Source organism: Dunckerocampus dactyliophorus, chromosome 15, assembly GCF_027744805.1.
Source record: "Dunckerocampus dactyliophorus isolate RoL2022-P2 chromosome 15, RoL_Ddac_1.1, whole genome shotgun sequence".
NCBI classification, from domain to species: Eukaryota; Metazoa; Chordata; class Actinopteri; order Syngnathiformes; family Syngnathidae; genus Dunckerocampus; species Dunckerocampus dactyliophorus.
The window spans coordinates 19,820,017-19,839,430 of NC_072833.1; the positions used below are offsets into that span (position 1 = coordinate 19,820,017).

General features: G+C 43.8%; 1 protein-coding gene across 5 annotated transcripts; it reads right to left on the reverse strand.

Moving 5' to 3' along the window:
* Positions 1-2,462: 2,462 nt before the first annotated feature.
* LOC129168545 (uncharacterized) lies at positions 2,463-18,315 on the reverse strand. 5 transcript variants are annotated; one of them, XM_054753964.1, is made up of 11 exons: positions 18,072-18,315; positions 17,767-17,846; positions 12,192-13,119; positions 11,864-11,955; positions 11,578-11,777; positions 11,358-11,503; positions 10,904-11,007; positions 10,763-10,823; positions 9,886-9,974; positions 5,579-5,721; positions 2,463-5,508 (listed from the first exon to the last, which is right to left on the reverse strand). In XM_054753964.1, exons 3-11 carry the CDS (start codon positions 13,108-13,110, stop codon positions 5,106-5,108), a joined length of 2,157 nt encoding a protein of 718 aa, XP_054609939.1. In that variant the 5' UTR covers positions 13,111-13,119; positions 17,767-17,846; positions 18,072-18,315; the 3' UTR covers positions 2,463-5,105. The 5 variants fall into 5 exon arrangements, with proteins under 5 accessions (XP_054609939.1, XP_054609938.1, XP_054609936.1 ...); XM_054753963.1 differs by having other exon boundaries at positions 17,767-17,980; XM_054753961.1 differs by lacking the exons at positions 17,767-17,846; positions 18,072-18,315 and adding exons at positions 13,806-14,014; positions 14,100-17,734.
* Between the last annotated feature and the right edge of the window lie 1,099 nt (positions 18,316-19,414).

Below are 19,414 nucleotides of genomic sequence, written 5' to 3' on the forward strand. Positions count from 1 at the left end.
ATCCCAGCTGACTTCGAGTCGCCAGTCAATCGCAGGGCACATATAGACAAACAAAAATATAACTAAGTAATATTATATAGGTTAAGATGTATTGCGCATTTTTTTAAATAAAGAAAAACACCCTTTATATGATTTGATCTGATCAGACAACAGACTGGGAAGCGCTCTGTAGTCCCCATGGCAGTGACATTGACAGCATGACGCACTGCATCACAGACTATATAAACTTCTGTGTGGAGAACACTGTGCCCTCCAAGTTGGTGCAGTGTTTTCCCAACAACAAACCCTGGGTGACCTCTGAGATTAAGGCCCTGCTGAACAAGAAGAAGAGGGTCTTCAACTCGGGGGACAAGGAGGAGTTGTGCAGAGTCCAGAGGGAACTCCGGCATAAGATCAGGAAGGGGAAGGACTGCTACAGGAGGAAACTGGAGAAGCGGCTGGAGGAGAATAATGCCAGGGAAGTCTGGAGAGGCCTGCAGACCATCACAGGCCATGGTAAAGGAGTGGGGAGAGACCAAGCCAGTGGGGACAAGATCTGGGCAGATGAACTCAATCTATTTTTCAACAGATTTGAGTCTGCCCCCCCTACCCCTACCAACTCACCACTCTTCACCCCCACATCCCCATCCCAGCCATCCTCTCCATAACTGATGATCAGGTGAGAAGTCATCTGAAGAATATCAAGGCAAGGAAGGCCCCGGGACCGGACGGCATCAGCCCTAGAATCATCAAGGACTGTGCTGACCAGCTCTGTGGAGTTCTCAGGCACTTGTTCAATCTCAGCCTGAGCCTGGAGAAAGTCACGGCCCTGTGGAAGACCTCCTGTATGGTCCCGATACCAAAGACACCGCGTCCCAAGGAGCCTAACCACTTCAGGCCTGTTGCCTTGACCTCTCACCTGATGAAGACCATGGAGAGGATTATCCTGCAGCACCTGCGACCACTGGTGGGCACTCAGCTGGACCCCCTGCAGTTTGCTTACCGGCCTCGGATCGGAGTGGACGACGCAGTGATCTACCTGCTGCACAGATCACTGCTACACCTGGAGGACAGCGGGAGCGCTGTGAGGATCATGTTTTTTTACTTCTCCAGTGCCTTTAACACCATTCAGCCGTCACTACTCAGAGTGAAGATGGAGAGTGTGGGAGTAGACCAACACCTGACTGCATGGGTTATAGACTACCTCACCCACCGACCACAGTATGTGAGGCTCCATCCCTGTGTGTCTGACATGGTACTCTGCAGCACAGGTGCCCCTCAGGGTACGGTGCTCTCCCCTTTCCTCTTCACCCTCTACACCTCGGACTTCACACACAACTCCACACAGTGTCACATCCAGAAGTTCTCCGACGACACAGCCATCGTTGGTTGTGTTTCAGAGGGGAATGATCTGGAATACAGGACGGTCATCAGGGACTTTGTCAGCTGGAGGGAGCTTAACCAGCTGCAACTCAACACCAGCAAGACAAAGGAGATGATCATTAACTTCCAGAGGAAAACATCCCATTTCACACTGGTGAACATCCAGGGAGCGGACATAGAGTTGGTAGATAGCTACAAATTCCTGGGTGTTCACCTTAACAACAAACTGGACTGGTCCGTCAACACCCACGCCCTCTACAAGAAGGGCCAGAGTCGCCTCCACCTGCTGAGGAGACTGGGGTCCTTTGGTGTGTGCAGGACTCTTTTACGGACCTTTTATGACTCTGTGGTGGCCTCAGCCATCTTCTATGCTGTGGGCTGCTGGAGAGGGGGCAGGAGCAGGATCAATAGGCTGATCAGGAGAGCGAGCTCTGTACTGGACAGTCCTCTGGACTCCGTGGAGGAAGTGGGGGGAGAAGGGTGTTGGCTAAGCTGACATCCATCATGGACAACACCTCTCACCCGCTACATGACACTGTTGTTTCCCTTAGCAGCTCCTTCAGCAGCAGACTGTTACACCCACGGTGTAAGAAGGAGAGGTTCCGCAGGTACTTCATACCAACCGCTGTCAGGCTCTACAACACCTGCACCACCTGAACCATGTTGTAGTCACTATGCATTCTTTACACTGTATTCTTTACTTGCGTATCTTGCTTGCTGCTGTAACAAGTGAATTTCCCCGCTGTGGGATAAATAAAGTACAAATACATAATACAAAATACATTTTTGTTATAGTTTGCAAAACAAATTGTTATCTTCTGAGCATTTGTTCTGGCAAAAATGTACCGAAAAATAAACCAGCTCAGTAGCTCAAACAACTACTAGCAATGTCCCACGGGCCAATAAAAAACAAGCTGCAGGCCGCAAATGGCCCCTGGGCTGCACTTAGGACACCCCTGTTGTCAGACATGCATGTGTAGTGGATCCTCGCCATTCCCTGCAAATGGCAAAAAACAAAAATAATGGACACACCCATAAAAATGTCTAATTATGATATTCTGTAATATGCCTTTCTCCTTTTTTATGTCGTTAAGTTTCAGGCTAGCAAGGCGCTGAGCCTACTAGCTCGCAGTGTCTTGGCAGCGAGAAGGGGGGCTCCTCCAGCGACAAGTCGATCTTATGGAGGTCTAGATCAACGACGTCAGACCAACGAGTGCATTTTGGCCATGAGGACGCCTCGATGGGGGGGTAGCTCACGTTAATCTTGGACCAACTGACAAGCAAATATGTCTCTCACAATTACTAAGCACATTTTAAATTTAGTTTTACACATTAAGAAACAATAACAGGCATACCGTATACAGTAATTACCAAAATACAAAACATACAGTTGCTCAAAGCGTCTTCCTGTTGTTAAATGTTGAGTGAACTGACTTATAAGACAGCGCCCTCTGCTGGATTGATAGCTGCAGCACTCGTTTCCCCCCTGTTCTAAAAAAATATTATTGACAATTTAAAGCAGAGAAAAGAAATCTGGGGGATCTGCTCTAGTCAGACATTTTTGCTTGTCTGTGTCATTTTTTTAGGAACGTGGGCAATTTCCATTTTAACTGTTGTTTTCTGTGTGGTCCTAATCCTCCTTCATGATGTTCGAGTGCGGGTCGTGTTCAATTTTATGTTTGGAACATGCCAATAAATAAGGCACTTGGGACATCACTGCTTTAGGTTGCTGCAAAAGCTCTCCATAAAGGGTGAACATAAGTAGAGGACAACTTGACAACAATGGTCTGCCATTACGCAACAGTCAAACTGTAGGTATTCCACCAAATTTACCACATTTCGGCACCCCTTTTCTCTTCCTGCACGATGAAAACTACAAGACAAAGGGAGGCAGTCATTGTGTTTGTACTCAGCATCACATTAGCTTCACTCACACTGCCACAGGTTTGGGTAATCTCCCACTGTGAGGGCTCTCGATTGTTAGTAATGAGACATCATGTCATAAAACAGCATGGCAAACACTGGTGATGTGTTGTGACACTGATACTGGCATTATGCAGCCACTGGTACAACAGCCAGAACATTATACACACAAGGGCAGTAGACATGTTGGACATTGGTCAGAGGGAGAGCATGTTTAAATAGGGTGCAAGGCCCTCTTAAAGGTCACTGTTTGCACTGACTTTACAACACACACATGGTCTGCACAATAAGATCTAGTTGCAACACTGAGCATTCATTTACAGACAGGATCAAAGATTTTCCAGCAGGAATATTGTGAAATAGGATATGACTGAAAGATAAGACACCTTGGTAAACTGTGAGTGAGGAAATTCAAATGCCAAAGTCCATCCAAAAAAATCATCATTTGTAATAGTTTACCACACAAAAAGGCTTAAATCTCAGGCGTCAGCTTTAAACATTTACATTTTTGTCGTGCCCCCAGTGAGAAACAGAAATATTTTCGCGACCCCCCGATTTGAAATACGATTAAGAAATTATCTATTTATTTATCTGTACTGTACAAACTGAACTCAAAACTGAAACCAGCAAAATGCAACAAAATGGAGAGCAGTGAAGCATGCAAGCATATTCAAGAGTCAAAATGGATGCTGAGTATGGCAAATTCAGACATGTTGGCAGGTCTGCACTAATATTGAAAGTCCTCCCTGCCTCTCACGCCAACCCTGACAGTTCACCGCGCCCCCACCTAGGGGGATCCGCCCCACTATTTGAGAAGCACTGATTTAAAGGGACTGTTGCAACTGGCTCAAAATGACGTCATTTTTTTATACCAAAAAATAAAGAACACCACTGGCTAGCATGTGTTACCATAGTGGTTTAAAATCACAGACCTAACAAAAAAAGATATATTATATATATATATATTTATATTTGACAAATACAAATTAACCTGAATAAAAATGGCCCAAATAAGATGACTGGCGTTCATGGCTGTCACTCACGGCTGTCTCGTACACATGGATGTAAACACACACACATACACAAAGGAATCTCAGAGAAGCGATATTAATTTAAATGTTTTATTGAGGTTGTACTTGTCCTTTGTCTTATAAAAATACAAAAATATAATGTAAAAAATATATTAAAAAAATACAAGCAGGGTGTTCAGACATTTACCCTTCACACCGCCAGCACTGAGCAAAGGCTACTGCGCATGTGTGTGTGTTACGTGGGACGTAGCTTACTTCCATTCTCGGAGCAGGAAAAAGGTAGGATGTAATGCTTGCAGCACAATTGAAAGTTAGCACCCTCTAGGCAGCCGTTGCAAACAGTCCCTTTAAGGCTAGGTTGTCCAAAGTGCAGCTGTTGGGACATCTGTGGGCCGCAGCTAATTTTTTATCGACCACAGCACATTCCAACACAATATAAAATGTATATACAGTAATAAAAATAGTCTACATACAAAAAAAAAGTGGAAAAAAGAGCAAAAAGGTGTAAGGCAGATGTGTCTAAAGGGGGACTCATTGTCTATCAGCCCCATGCACATTCTAAAAATATATTTTTATTGTACAAATACATCAAAAGTGGGAACAAAAAATGTAAAAAAAGCAAACGGTAATAAAAAAGTGTGCATGCAAGGTGTATCCTTCTTAGCATATCGGTTTTAGCCTTTTTTTGCTAAATGTAAATTATCAAAGTGGCCCCCGCATCCTATGATGTTTTTTGGTATGCGGCGCTTGGTGGAAAAGGTTTGGCCACCCCTCATTTAAGGTTAACAACTACAACCAGCTGATTGGCTCTTTGGTCTCACCCATCTGAGTTCCCACCATCTCCTTGGAAGTCACGCAGTAGAACTCATCAAAGGAAGCCCATGACTGGTCAAAAGCGAGAGCAGACGATGGGGCTTCTATTTGTTTCGAGCCACCAGCATCAGCAATAGCGCTTACTTGAGAGTTGGGGCTGCCGGTATAGCTGTATTCTGATGTGCTGATGTCAGCTAGATTGAGGGTGAGCAGACTGTCTGCACAGGGAAACGACAGAGGTGGCGCTTCCAAAAGGTGCGTGTGATTGACGCCGCAAGGGAGAGACAAGTGGCGAGTGATGAACTTGTCCGTCAAACCCTCCTGCGACTGCCGGTGGATCTTCATGTGAGCGTTACGCGACTGGATCTTGAAGAAAGTTCTGGAGTAAACAAAGAAGTGATTGCTAGCTGCTACATCACATTCAAAAATGAAGTACCAGTTTGACCCACTTGCCACACTGCTTGCAAGGGTAGCGCAACTCCTTCGACTTCTCCTCCTGCTTCTCTTGCTCTTGTTCTTTTCTCTGTTTGTCTTGGAGTTTCTTGTTATGGTAGTAAAACTCCACACACTGGTGCACTGTCTTGGTCTTCACCTGTCACGTGCAAACACAACAAGTGCACACAGAGGGGTCTGAAAATGTATTTTTATAGTACAGTGCTTTCCTTCAACACTTAGTTGCCATAGTACACTCCTGATCAATATTGTAAATTTTCAAGGATTTACATTTTTCATTGTTTGATCTTAAGGAGGTTCTGAGTGAACTTCTAAATGAATAAAGAAGAAATGGGAGTGGGAAATAAAAAACTCAGAGTATGCAATTTATTGAAAACAAGCATTAAGTTGAAATAGGCTGTTCATCCGCTCAAAAGCTTAAGGCCACATCCCTTAAAAGCCCAAATCTTGGCAAAAAATGTGTATTCTGTTACGTTGCGATGTGTGTCTGGATCCCAGATGCAGAGGTGAGAGGCAGTGGAGGTAGTAGGAGCCTTTAATGGACCAAAAACGTTAACAAAAGGCGATGGCAAAAAGTTACACCATGAGAAACAAAAAGTAACCTGGCAGAGGCAGGGAGCTGCTGGAGGCACAATGCGAGAAGCGTAGACAAAACAGCTAACGAGACGAAGCTCGAGAGTTTATGGTAGTTGGAGCAATAATCTGGCATCTCACAGCTGGCAGTACTAGCCATAAATAGGCAGGTGGTAATGGGAGTCAGGTGCCTCCAGCAGCTCCGCCTGCAGTGGGAATAGGGGATCTAAGCAAAAATAAACACAAGGAGAAGGCAGGAAAACAGAACAAGGACATGTGAACGGAACAGTATCCCCCCCCTACAAATGGGCGCCGCCTGGCGGCCTACCTGGATTCTCTGGGAAACGACCGTAAAAGTCTGCCAAGAGAGTGGGGTCTAAAATAAGGGACCGAGCGACCCAGGAGCAGTCCTCAGGGCCGTACCCCTCCCAGTCCACCAGGTACTGGAAACCCCTGCCCCTTCTTCTCACGTCTAAAATGGCCTTGACCGAGAATGCTGGGTGGCCTTCGACAAGCCTGGGAGGAGGGGGAGGTACCTTGGGAGGGCTCAGGTGACTGGACGTGACAGGCTTGAGGAGGGAGACGTGGAACGCCGGGTGGATCCTGAGGGAGTTCGGGAGGCGAAGCAAAACAGAGGAAGGATTAATGATGCGTTCAATAGGGTACGGGCCAATGTACCTGGGCTGTAGTTTTTTTGACTCTGTGTGGAGAGGCAGATCTCGGGAGGATAGCCACACCCTCTGTCCAGGCTTATCATCCGGAGCCACCGTGCGATGCCAGTTGGCCAAGCGTTGGTTACGCTCCGAAGTCCGTGCCAAAGCTGCCCTGATGTTGCGCCATGCCAGGCGGTGGGAAGACACAGAGGGAACTGCATACTCTGATTCCAATGAGGGGAAGGTACCCATAGGCCCCATGAAATGGAGATAGGCCGGTGGCAGAGGTCACGAGGGTGTTACGGGTGTACTCTATCCAGGGTAGGTTGAGGGCCCAAGAGGCAGGTTGCTGATGGCAGCCTCCAAGTCCTGGTTGGCCCGCTCTGTCTGACCATTGGTCTGAGGGTGGTAACCGGACGAAAAGCTAGACGACGCCCCCAACGCCTTGCAGAAGGCCTTCCACACGGCAGAGGAGAACTGTGGCCCTCGTTCTAAAACCACATCGAGGGGGATGCCATGGAGCCGGAACACATGACGCACCAGCAGGTCCGCCATCCTGAGGGCTGAGGGGAGCTCGGGGAGGGCGACGAAGTGAGCCAGTTTGGAAAAGCGATCCACAATCATCAAGATGACAGTGTTGCCGTTGGACGGTGGAAGGCCTGTAACAAAATCCAGAGACACACGAGACCAAGGACGTGAGGGAATGGGCAGTGGGCGAAGGAGTCCAGCCGGAGCCTGATGAGCCGGCTTGTTCCGGACAGAGCAGGCCGCCACAAACTCCTTAGTGCCCGCATGAAGGGAAGGCCACCAGAACCGCTGCGAGAGGAGGAACATAGTGCGGGATACTCTCGGGTGGCACACCAACTTCGACTCATGTGCCCAGCGCAGTACGTCAAAGCGAAGTCCCGGGACCACAAACAGGCGCCCGGCCGGCAGTTCTTTGGGAGGCGACAGTCCTTGTTGGCCTCCACAAACAGCCTCTCAACATCCCATTGCAGGGCCCCAAGGATGCCGGACTGAGGCAAAATGGGTTCCTGGTGGGCCACTTCGGACGGCGGGGAATGCAGCCTTGAGAGGGCGTCGGTTTGCAGTTCTGGGAACCAGGGCGGAAAGTCAGGGTGAAATTAAACCTAAGGAGGACGAGGGCCCAGCATGCCTGTCTGAGGTTCAGCCTCTGTGCGGAGCGAAGGTAAGCCAGGTTGTTATGGTCCATATGCACAAAGAATGGGACCTCGGAGCCCTCCAGCCAGTGCCTCCACTCCTGTAAAAACTCCCTGTTGCCAATATCGTAGTTCCGCTCTGCAGGGGTCAGGAGGCGTGAGAAGAAGGCACAGGGGTGCAGCTTGTGGTTGGAGGTGGAGCGCTGGGAGAGCACGGCTCCCACGCCGGTGTCAGAAGCATCAACCTCGACAAAGAATTGAGAGGAGGGGTCAGGGGTCCGTCTGGGGTCCAGTGAAAAGGTACCTTGGTGGATGTGAGCTTCGTCAGAGGTTCTGCGTCTCGACTGAAATTCTTAATAAACCGACGGTAGAAATTAGCGAAGCCCAGGAACCTCTGAAGGTACTTCCTCGACCACAGCTTGAATCTTAGCAGGGTCGGCTCGGAGTTGCCCCCTCTCCACAATGAACCCCAGGAAGGAAACAGAAGAAGAGTGAAAGGTGCATTTATCTGCTTTGACAAACAGCCGGTTCATAAGGAGCCTCTGAAGAACTCGGCAAACCTGTTGGATGTGCAGGGTGGCAGAAAAAATTAAAAATCATCTAAATAAACAAAAACAAAGCGGCCGAGCAGAACGCAAAGAATGTCATTGATAAGACTTTAAAAAACTGCAAAGGCATTTGTGAGGCCGAAAGGCATGACAAGATATTCAAAGTGATGAAAGGGGTATTAAAAGCGGTCTTCCATTAATCCCTCTCCCGGATCCGAACCACACAGGTCGAGCTTGGTAAAAAAAATTGCAGGCGGAGTCTAGCAACGGGAGTGGATATTTGTTCATTGATGTTCATTGGTGATGTCATTGAGACCGCAGTAGTCAATGCAAGGGCGGAAGGAGTTGTCTTTTTTTTCTACAAAAGGAAACCTGCTGCCAAGGTGAGGAGGATGGGCGTATGAGGTGAGTGAAGTGGAGATATACTCTTCAAGCGCAAGCCCTCTCCAGTCGGGAAATATTATAGAGGCGTGACGTCAGAAGTGCTGCGCCCGGCAGGAGGTTGATGGCGCAGTCGTAAGGGTGGTGGGGTGGGGTGGTGGGGGTTGATCTGGGCCTCGAGGGCTTCCAACCAAGTGTCTTGTCTCTCGGCCATGTTGGTCATGCAGGCACTGGGGTGCTTTTTCCTCCAATGGAACAATGGAGCTTCAGGTTGTGCAGGGGTGTCAAACGGCAGCTGGGTCTGTGGAGATGTTTGCAGGGGGCATCCCTCATGACTGAATGCCCTCGTCTGTGTAGTAATGACTGGCTTTTTCAACAAGACAACGTTACACTTCACAATGCCCGCGTGACAAAGGACTTTTTACAGAGGAATAACGTCACCATTTTGGACCATCCTACGTGTTCCCCTTATCTAAGTCCCATTGAGAACATTTGGGGATGAACGGCAAGGGAAGTTTACAAAAATGGACATCAGTTCCAGACAGTGGACTCCCTCTGTCAAGCCATCTTCACCACCTGGAGCAACATTCCCACTAGCGCCCTGGAAACACTGGCATCAAGCGTGCCCAAACCAACTTTTGAGGTGATTAACAAGAATGGCGCAGCTACTTCTTACTCAGTCCTTTTTTTTAAATATTTTATTTCTCTTTTAGGGGGGTTTGAGGTTTTTTGAGCTATGACTTTAAACTTTGATCCGCTGATGAACAGCTTAATGGTTACTCAAAATTTGTTTTTGTCTCACTCCCATTTCTTCTTTTTGCATTTTGAAGCTCTATTTATAACAACCAAGATCCAGTCCAAATGTAAATTCTTGCAATTTGGTATTAAAATTGTGATCAGGAGTATATGTTACACACAAAATAAAGCAGACTATGCATGTCCATCAACACCGTTATCATCATCATCAGTGTATCAAGTAGCAGCATACCATTTGATGTATGCATGTAAAGTTTTTTCCATATGTGTTCAGGGCCGTGTTGAAGTCACTCTTTTCACGCTCGCTCCAAAAATCACTACCTGAATGGGCAGACACAGTAAACAAAGGATAATGAATACAAATACATGACCGTTACTCAGTCTCAATTCATTTATGCACTCAAAATGCTCAGTGTAAGTATGCAAGTGCACAAATTAAGACAAAGCCCATGTGCAAAGTGGACTGGTTTGAGTGTGCAATGCTGATTATAAACAAGTTTTTCCTCAAGCTCATGTACACAACAAAAGAAGAGGAGAGGGGGAGTGTGGCATACAAAGGCCGTTATTGTACACACAGTGGGAAACTGGCTCTCATTTTTTAACCACACAATGGTTTTTCCACAAAGAGTGTTAGTGCATGTTTAAATTACAAAACAAATTCAAAAGCATATTTAGTTAAATGTTTCGGGGCCTACGGGAGAGTAATGGTGCAGTAATTCAGTGACGTGTGTTCAGGGGAGGCCAGGGGGCACCTGACATCATGAAAACTAATAATGATAAAACAAATATAATATGACAATATTAATATTGGTCCCCTTTTCTGTGTTGTAAATGCATTTTCTGCATGATTGAAAAAATAATAAATATATATATATATATATATATATATATTTATATAGTTGTGAAAGTAAAAATCACTGAATTTGCACTTTTCACAATCAAATACAGGACATAGCCTCATATATACATATATATATGTATATACAGTATATATATATATGTATATATATATATATACTGTACATATATATATGTATGTATGTATGCATGTTCGAAATAAATGAAATCATAACCATAACCATCCTCAGAAAGTGATTATCAGAGGTTACCAGAGTAGTGGTAGTCTCCTGTAGGTGAGGCCTGTGTTTGTAGTAGCATCTCCAATGTGGCCTGTGCGGGGGCAAGAAGAGAGCTGAAGTATGCAATGACTTTACAAAAAACAAAGACAGAAAACAGACAAGAATGCTTACCACTATGTTGCCCTTGCAGGAATGCAGACAGTGCAGCGCTAGCTCTGTGTTATTGCCCCCTCCTGGTAGGCAACTGGAACTACACATCAACAGCAACTTCTCCACTGAGCACATAGAATTGATTTAAAGGCTAAGCTAAAAATGAATAGATCTCTATTGGTTATTCTGTTAAGATTGTTCTATAAAAACATGTTTACAATAAATAAATGTAAAGAGTAAATAATAAATCATTCTAAAAACTGAAGAAACAATTTTTCTTATTTGCTGGGTTAACATGGCTGTGTCTCATTTGGCACACTTAGCATTTTGAGAGTATATGTGTGTTCACCCTAAGAGAAGTATAGCAAAATGCAGTACACTAACAGTTCCTGGATGTTGCACTCAATGGTGGGTGTGCAGCAATGGACCATTACCACCTTCAACCAGTGTTCAGTGTCATCTCCATAATGTTTACCTTGGTCTTGCAAGGCGCTACTCTCCTCCAGCTCTCTCTGCGGCTGCCACAGCAACTGTTCACTGTTGAATTGCTTGCCCGGTGACCTTGCCCTGGGCCCCTGAGGGGGAAGCGCCGCCTGGAACTCATTGCCTGTGTTGACCCGTCTGAAGAGAGAGAAGAAGCGGTGTGATGCCATCATAGATGTTCAGCAGAGCATTCGACTTCTTTTCCTCCTTACGCAGTCACATGACACTCCATCTCCTCATCTGAACAAACTGTTTCCTCCTCTTGAGGATGAAGTGATGGGAGGGAGGAGTAGAGCCCTGTCCCTCGGCGGCCTGGGTTGAGGAGAGGTCGGGGAGTATAGTGACCGCTCCTTGTGTCCTTGCCAGAGCGAAGTATGCTGGGAAATGGACTTCCAGTGTGTTTTCGATTTGTCTGCAATGAGAATCAGCATTTTTAGATTGTTGAGCACAAAAAATTGTGAGAATAAATAAATAAATAAATGCACCCTAAATTGTTACCACAAAATGGTCACTTTCTGCCGCTTCACCATGGTGAGGTGCATGTGATGAGGCGCTGTGTGGTCGGAATGCTGACTCGGGATGTGAAAAGGCTAAAAAACAAAAAAAAAGTCATAATAAACTACTTAAATGAGAATATGGAACCTCACGGTGTGTAGAAGGTTATGCATTGTAGGGCTGCTCAGGAAGGGCATCTGGCAGAAAAACTAAGCCAAAACCATTGCAATGCAAGGCCCAGGCCGCACACCAAATGTTTTGCCAATATTTTCTGTAAATAGCACATTTGAACCCTTTTTAAAGCAAGCTAAATGCACACAGTGGCTCTTACGTGTGACGTTGCGACAGTCCCCAGCAGGTGAAGCTCTCAGGTTGCCCTCCATACTGTTTGCTCTGTCCGGCACCACAGGAAGCGGCCACATCATGCTGGAGTAAAGCGACGACAAGGATGGAAAGCGGGTGGCAAAAAAGTCCAATGCTCCATAGTTCGCTTCCCCTCCTGGTGAGGGACTGGTGAAGTCCATCATGGTGGATGCTAAAGGTATGTGTGTAGGATTAATCACTGAGGACCGGAGGTAAGAGGATGCAGGAGAGACACACTTCTGGTTTAACACAAGGGTGTCTTTCACCACCTCAGATTGCAGACTGGGTCCACAAGACTCTCTGTGGAAATCCTGTGGGAATGTTCTCCGCCGGGAGAGGAAAGCTTCTGAGAAAGAGTCCAGTTTCTGAGGTGCTGATGTTTGAGAAAGACTGCTTGAAGGCAAAGTTTGGCTTTGGCCCACTGAAGAGGAATGGAGCCATGGTGGTTGGTCCATGTCTTCACGTGAGGACCCATAATCCCAATCATTCTCAGCACTGCTGGATTGCTTAAAAGTGTGGAGCATATCCCTGAAGTACATTCTCCTCAGTTTGTGGGAGGAGGTGTTAGAAGTCTGGTGCTCACCTTCACCATAATCATTTGTGTTGCAGCAACTATCCAAATTGCCGTAAATGTCCTCACAAGACTCCCAGCCTTTGTTTGCTTTATTACCGCTCTCATACCACGTGTCAACAAAGTGCTCACCCGCGTCAGTGCCTTCTACATGTGTGTCCCCTGTTCTCTTCCAAGAAGGAAAGGAAGTCACTCTACTTCCATACTGCTGGAAAGAGTCCACCTCGGGGCTCTGAAGGCCAGGTTGCGTGAGGTGGAAAGATGCATGAGGAGGGTGGAGATTGGTAAAGGGGTAAGCGGATGAAAGGTCCTCCATGGTGTTTAGCTAGGAAAGATGCAGACATTTGTTAAGTACTGTATATGTACAGAAATAAATAGTGTGAGCATGCACTGGGGTCCACTTTTGTCCCTCAAGATACTGCTACAGGAAATATGTAGGATGCTGAAACTGTTTTATCTGATATTTTTCACCTGTTCTTTACTTAATTGCACGCTAAAAGCATGTAGACAGTGGCGGTTCTGGCTTGAATGACGCCCTGGGCGGACCGAAGCTGTGGCGCCTCCAACACAGTCCACCCCCCCACCCGACACAAATTCTCACTACTAGCTTTTCTTTACAAAGACATTTTTTATATTTAAAGATATATGTTTTAAGTTATACATTGCCACAAAAGCCTACAAAGGTGATTAATAAATAAAAACAACAAAAATAGAATGGACAATTATTTTTTTGCAATGCACAAATCCTTCAAGTACAACCCCTCCCAGCTCCATTTTCCCCCACCTCAACACACTTCAACTTTTTCCAACTACACAAAAAGGAGCTTATTTCACAAGCTCAAGCTCCCCTTAAACTGCATTTGACTTAAATCCACATTTACACAATGAAAACTCTCAGTCAAGAAAACAAATGAACAGCAGTTAGTCTATTGCCACCATGTAACGTTAGCTTATGTCATCTGTTTAGATTCCATAATGTGGTGTACATAAAGTGATGCTTTAGCTCCATACCTTCGTCTTTGGCCCGTTTCTGCTCCTTCTTTCTTTTCCTCTTCTTTCTAAATTGTGCACCTGATGGTTTTGAGTTTGTCTTTTCCATGTTTCGTGAACACAATTTAACGGCACCTTCATCACTATCTCCCACTGCGTCCAACTAGCAGCACTCACAATTCCGTCCTTTTTATTTCACATTTTCGTCGTGAAATAACATGACTCTCGGTCTGCGATATAATTCATACAGTGTAATATTAACAATTAAATATGTTTCATTTTTGAGCAATTACTGTTGTAATTTACACTTTTTACCTTGTAATTAACCTGAGCCCGAGGCTCAGCGGCACTCTCCCCCTCGCCTTTTCTTTGGTTTGATCCACCTCACGTGGCGGACGTTTGCTCACGTTTGGGGGCGCGAGTATCACGCCTGTAGAGGGCGCCCATCCGCCACACGTATGCGTAGACTTGATGAGGATTTGATGAGCGCTGAGCATTTCTAAATAGAATTTTTTTTCTTTCCACCCCAGTGGCGCCCCCTGGAGAATGCCGGCCTGGGCAATTGTCCATGTGGCCCATAGCTAGAACCGCCACTGCATGTAGATTTATATTTAGAGTTGCCTAACTGTAAATGGTAGCAATGTGCGCCTCGATATTGAAATATCGATACTACCGAAACCGACTCGTCATGCTCTGACATCGATTCTCAAATCAAATAATTAATACTTTCGATACTTCGGTCATTTCAGGGGATGTTTGTCTGAAACGGTTGTCTGTTGAAACGTGGACCGATCTTGAATAAAGTTTTCATTCTTAAAGTGGATCTTAATCATTAATCATTTCTTTTAATGGTTTTATTAATTAACATATTTTCTTTTTTTACTGTTTCAAATACCATTTTGACATATTTTATATGATTTTGTCCACTTTTTGTCTTGTTGTAGATTAGCTTGGCGATATTGTAAATCACGCCGCTACCTCAATATACTTCAGGGTTTAAAATAAATAAATTACGTAAGTTAATAATTAAATTGTTAATCTATTTGAATTATTAATTTTGTTAATTAATGAATTAATTAAATGGCTTGTATATCTTTATGCTACGATATTTTTAAAAATTTTAAATTTACTAGACACATTTACTAGTGAATTTGCAAAGTATCGGAATCGAATTGGTACCAGTCGGAATTTTACCCAGTATCGGATCGAAAACAAAATCAGTGGTATCATACATCACTAGTAAACGGCACTGTAAATACCCTTTATTGTAAAAGCCACATATGGTTTGGTAACGGTAATGGTAAGGTTTTAATTTATTTTATTAATCCATTTTTTAAATTTCTTTGAAACATGCATACAGGTTACATTTTGGAATACTTGGAATACTTTACATGTTACAATTCACAATTCCATATGCCCAAAAAGGAGTAAGATGAAGCAAATCTTAACGCTCTCAGTTTCACATCTCTTGCTAAATCATTTGTTCACTTCCTGTATTCAACACTCACCCTTTACCAATTGTGAAATAACATGAGAAATGATAAAGATGTGCAACAATGTGCTACAATAGAGTTAAGGTTTGTAAATCGATATAAATAAATGATATAAACATTCATAATTGGTCAATATAGTTGGCGGAAACATAGTTTGATGGTGAGTGAGTATGGGCAATGTAAGACCTCAAGCAGTCATAAAAAATGAAAAAATAGTAAGTGCAAAAGCTCTTGTTGAGAAGAATTGTGGTACGTTTTTGACGAGCAGGTTATTGTTTGCTTTGTGCATAATTTTAGCTGTTTGAAAGTTTACCAGATCAGCAAATTTTAAGAATTGTGATTTCAGGAATAAAGTGTTAGTGTGTTCTCTATAACTAGTACAGTAACTTTTCTAGTACAGTTAGTGAGTGAAATATACTATTTGAGTTATTTCCCCCTGTTTTCACACATATGGCAACACCAAAGAACAAGAGTATAGAGTGATTTTTGGGCGAGAAATGTATCATCTTTATGTTCATTCATCCTGTCAATTTCTACTTCATCCATTTGTATTTGTGCATAAGTGTCCTTTATGCTATTACCAAATATCATTAGATTAGTTTTACTTAGCTTCAGGGATCATCTGTTTTTATCATTTACCATTTTTTTAGTATAGTCATCTCATCTGTGACTTATTTACTAGCTCTTGCGTACTTTCTCCAGAACAAAATGCAGTAGTATCATCTGCAAATAATATTAACTTTAAGGATGACAGAAGTCATTTATATGTAGGTTCAATAGTTTGGACCTGGTATTGACCCCTGGGGTACGCTCCACAATATACTTAAGCTTGCTGATGTTTATTCTCTTGGTCTTACATATTGCTTCCTGTTTGCGACGTAGCTCTTTACCCCGTTCAAAACTAGCCCTCTGATACTGTTGTAGTTTCTCCGTAAAGATATTGTATCAAATGCTTTTTTTTAGATCCCAAAATACTGCGGCTGTGCACTGTTTGCGGTCTATGATCATTTCCTCAGTTATATCGAAGTTGAAATGTGAGCTCTGTATCCGTATTGGCTATCCGCAAGTAATTCATTCTTATGTGTAAATTCCTCTAACCAGTTGTTGAATAGCTTTTCGACGATACTGGAAAATAGTGTCTATAAGGAAAACGGATCTGTAGTTTGTAAATTGGTGTTTGTCTCCAGTTTTGAAAATTGGTACAGTTGATGTAATTGGCAGTTGATGTTTTTGCTTTACATTTGTTGACAATCTCTATTATTTCCTCTTCTGCTCTGCTGATGAAACACATCGGGCTGGGATTCCTGTCTATGGTATCATTCCGTTACTACAGTCCCTTGTTATCGTAAAAATATCGCAATACAACCTCTCGGCTTTATTCGAAAATGAACTACTTTGACGGTGCTACTTTCTACTTCCTTAATGATAACTGAGGCAAAAAGGAAAGCTCTGAGAATCAGGGCTTCAAATACAATTGGTTAGATTGACCAAACGTCCTGTTTTCCCAGGACATTTCCTGTTTTCATGTCCTGTCCTGGCTGTATTGTTTTTTTGGGGGTTTTTTTAGGAAGGGATGAAAATGGTCTGGTTTTCATTGTTCTTCATTGGACTATTGTTTTCTTGCAGGCTGGTTTTTCTAATACAAAACATTATTTCTATCATTATTTCATTCCAGAGATTTTTATGTTTTTTTGCATCCTTGAATCTTATCTAAGAGATTTTATTTTAGACATAATAAAACATGTTAACCTCTGAGAAGGCTCTGAATTTGTACCTTTGATTATAGATAGTATTTTGTATTATAATAATTTTCTATCCATGCAGAGGAGGCAAACGTTACATGTACTGAAATTCTAAGACACCTATGAATAAAACTTCGGGCATCGTTTGAGTTTCTCCTTACTGCGCCAACTGTCCTGGCTTTCAGAAATTAAAATATGGTCACCCTACTATTGATTGCAATGATTGCTAGCAAATAGCATGCTAGCATTGGCTAGCAAATGGCTCTAATCGATGTTTAACCTAGAGAATAAGGCCAATAATGCCAAAAAAAAACATCCATCCATTCATCCTCATTAGGGTTGTGGGGGTATGCTGGAGCCTATCCCAGCTGGCTTTTGGGCGAGAGGCAGGGTACATCCTGGACTGGTCACCAGCCAATCGTAGGACAGCCTATTAAAAACAGTGCTGCATATTTTAGGGGTTATTTTTTAACCTTTAAAAAGATACGTAATTGTCCCCATAGGTTTAATATTGTTCTCTATAAGATGTAAACAAAATTTTTGCCCAGCAGCTTGTATTTAATGGCCCTTGGCAGATTGTAAACTGAGGAAAATTTGATTATTATTCATGATATATGCTGTTCGATATTATACTAATTTACTTAGTCACTCGTAATAAAAAGCTAAAATGTGGCTGTTTAGTGCACAAAATGCATCAAAATGGTCCCGTGCATCCTTCAAAAAGTGTCGTACCCAAAAATACTGTACCTTCTTTTCTGAGAGGGTCGGTCCTCATTTCCAGGCAATCCAAAGAGTGCAGATTTAAAAAAAAAAAACGCTTGTTTAATCTGCAGAGCCCAAAATGTAACAAAATTAATGTTTTAAAATAATTAAAGGAGTAATGGCAATGAAAGAATAAGAGAACTGAAGCAAAGCCGCAAAAAGATCCAATCTGCACAGCTTCATGTTGATCTTTCTGGTCCTAAAGAGGGCATCAAGTGAGCACAAGAAGGGCAACAAGCAATACAACTGCACGAAAAGCTGACTAAAGTCTAGTTGACAAGTTGACTTACGCTTATTTGCTCATTTTTACTCGCCAGTTTTTGTGGTTCTTTCTGACTCGGCACCGCATTTCCTCTGTAAGCCTTTCACATCATCACCTCTGGATCCGTCTGTGTGGACCTCTATCTTTGTGTGTGTCATTTCACAGTTTACACACACACACACACACACAAAGACGAGTACAAGCACAGTGTCACGCATTACTAAGACAAAGGGACACACAGACACACACAGCAAACCACACACATTGTTCACATACACACTTGGACACAGGTGTCAGAGAAGTGTTGTAGTGATGCTGTCGCTCTGGGTCGTCGTGGTAACCACATCCTGAGGAAACGAACGCTGATGGATCTCCCTGCCTCTCTGCTATCTTTAACTCTATATGCCCCCCCCCCTCCCCACACACACACACACACACATCTACCACTCTTTCCATCACAAAGTTTGTTTCATTTTTGCTCTTCTTTGTTCCTCTGCTATGCACTCATCTCTTACTGCATGAAGCCAAATTATTTATATATACACACATATACACACATATACACACATATACACATATACACACATATACAGACCTGATCAAAATCTTAAGACCAGTTGAAAAAATGATAGAATTTGCATTTTGCACATTTGGATCTTAATGAGGTTTTAAGTAGAGCTACAATATGCAAAAACAAGAAGGGGGAGTGAGACAAAAAACATTTAAACAAAAAAAATGAAATAGTTTGTTTATCACCTGATCAAAAGTTTAAGACCACAGGCTATAAAAGCCAAAATCTGCTCCAAATGTTCATTTTCTGTCAGGCATTCACACTGTCATGCCCTCCTGATGGCTAAAGCTAAGAAGCTTTCTCTTTTTGAACGTGGTCGGATTGTCGAGCTGCATAAGCAAGGCCTCTCGCAGCGTGCCATTGCTGCTGAGGTTGGGGTAAATCCATCCATCTATTTTCAATGCCACTTCGACCCAAATTAAGGCCCTCACTGGTGCCGACTGCAGAGCAATAACCATCAGACGGAACCTGAGGGAAAGGGTTTAAAAAACAAAAAACTAATTCAAAGACCTCGTCTCCTTCAATGCCACAAAACTGCCCGTTTAGACTTTGCCAGGGAGCATCAAACATGGGACATTGGAAGGTGGAAAAAACGTTTTATTCTCTAATAAGGAAAAAATGTAACGTTGACGGTCCAGATGGCTTCCAACGTTACTGGCATGACAAGGAGATCCCACCTGACATGTTTTCTACCTACCTGGCACCCTGCACCCCAGTCCATCATGATCTGGGGTGCTTTTTCACTCAGTGGAACGCTGGAGCTTCAGGTGGTGCAGGGTCGTCAAACGGATGCAGATGTT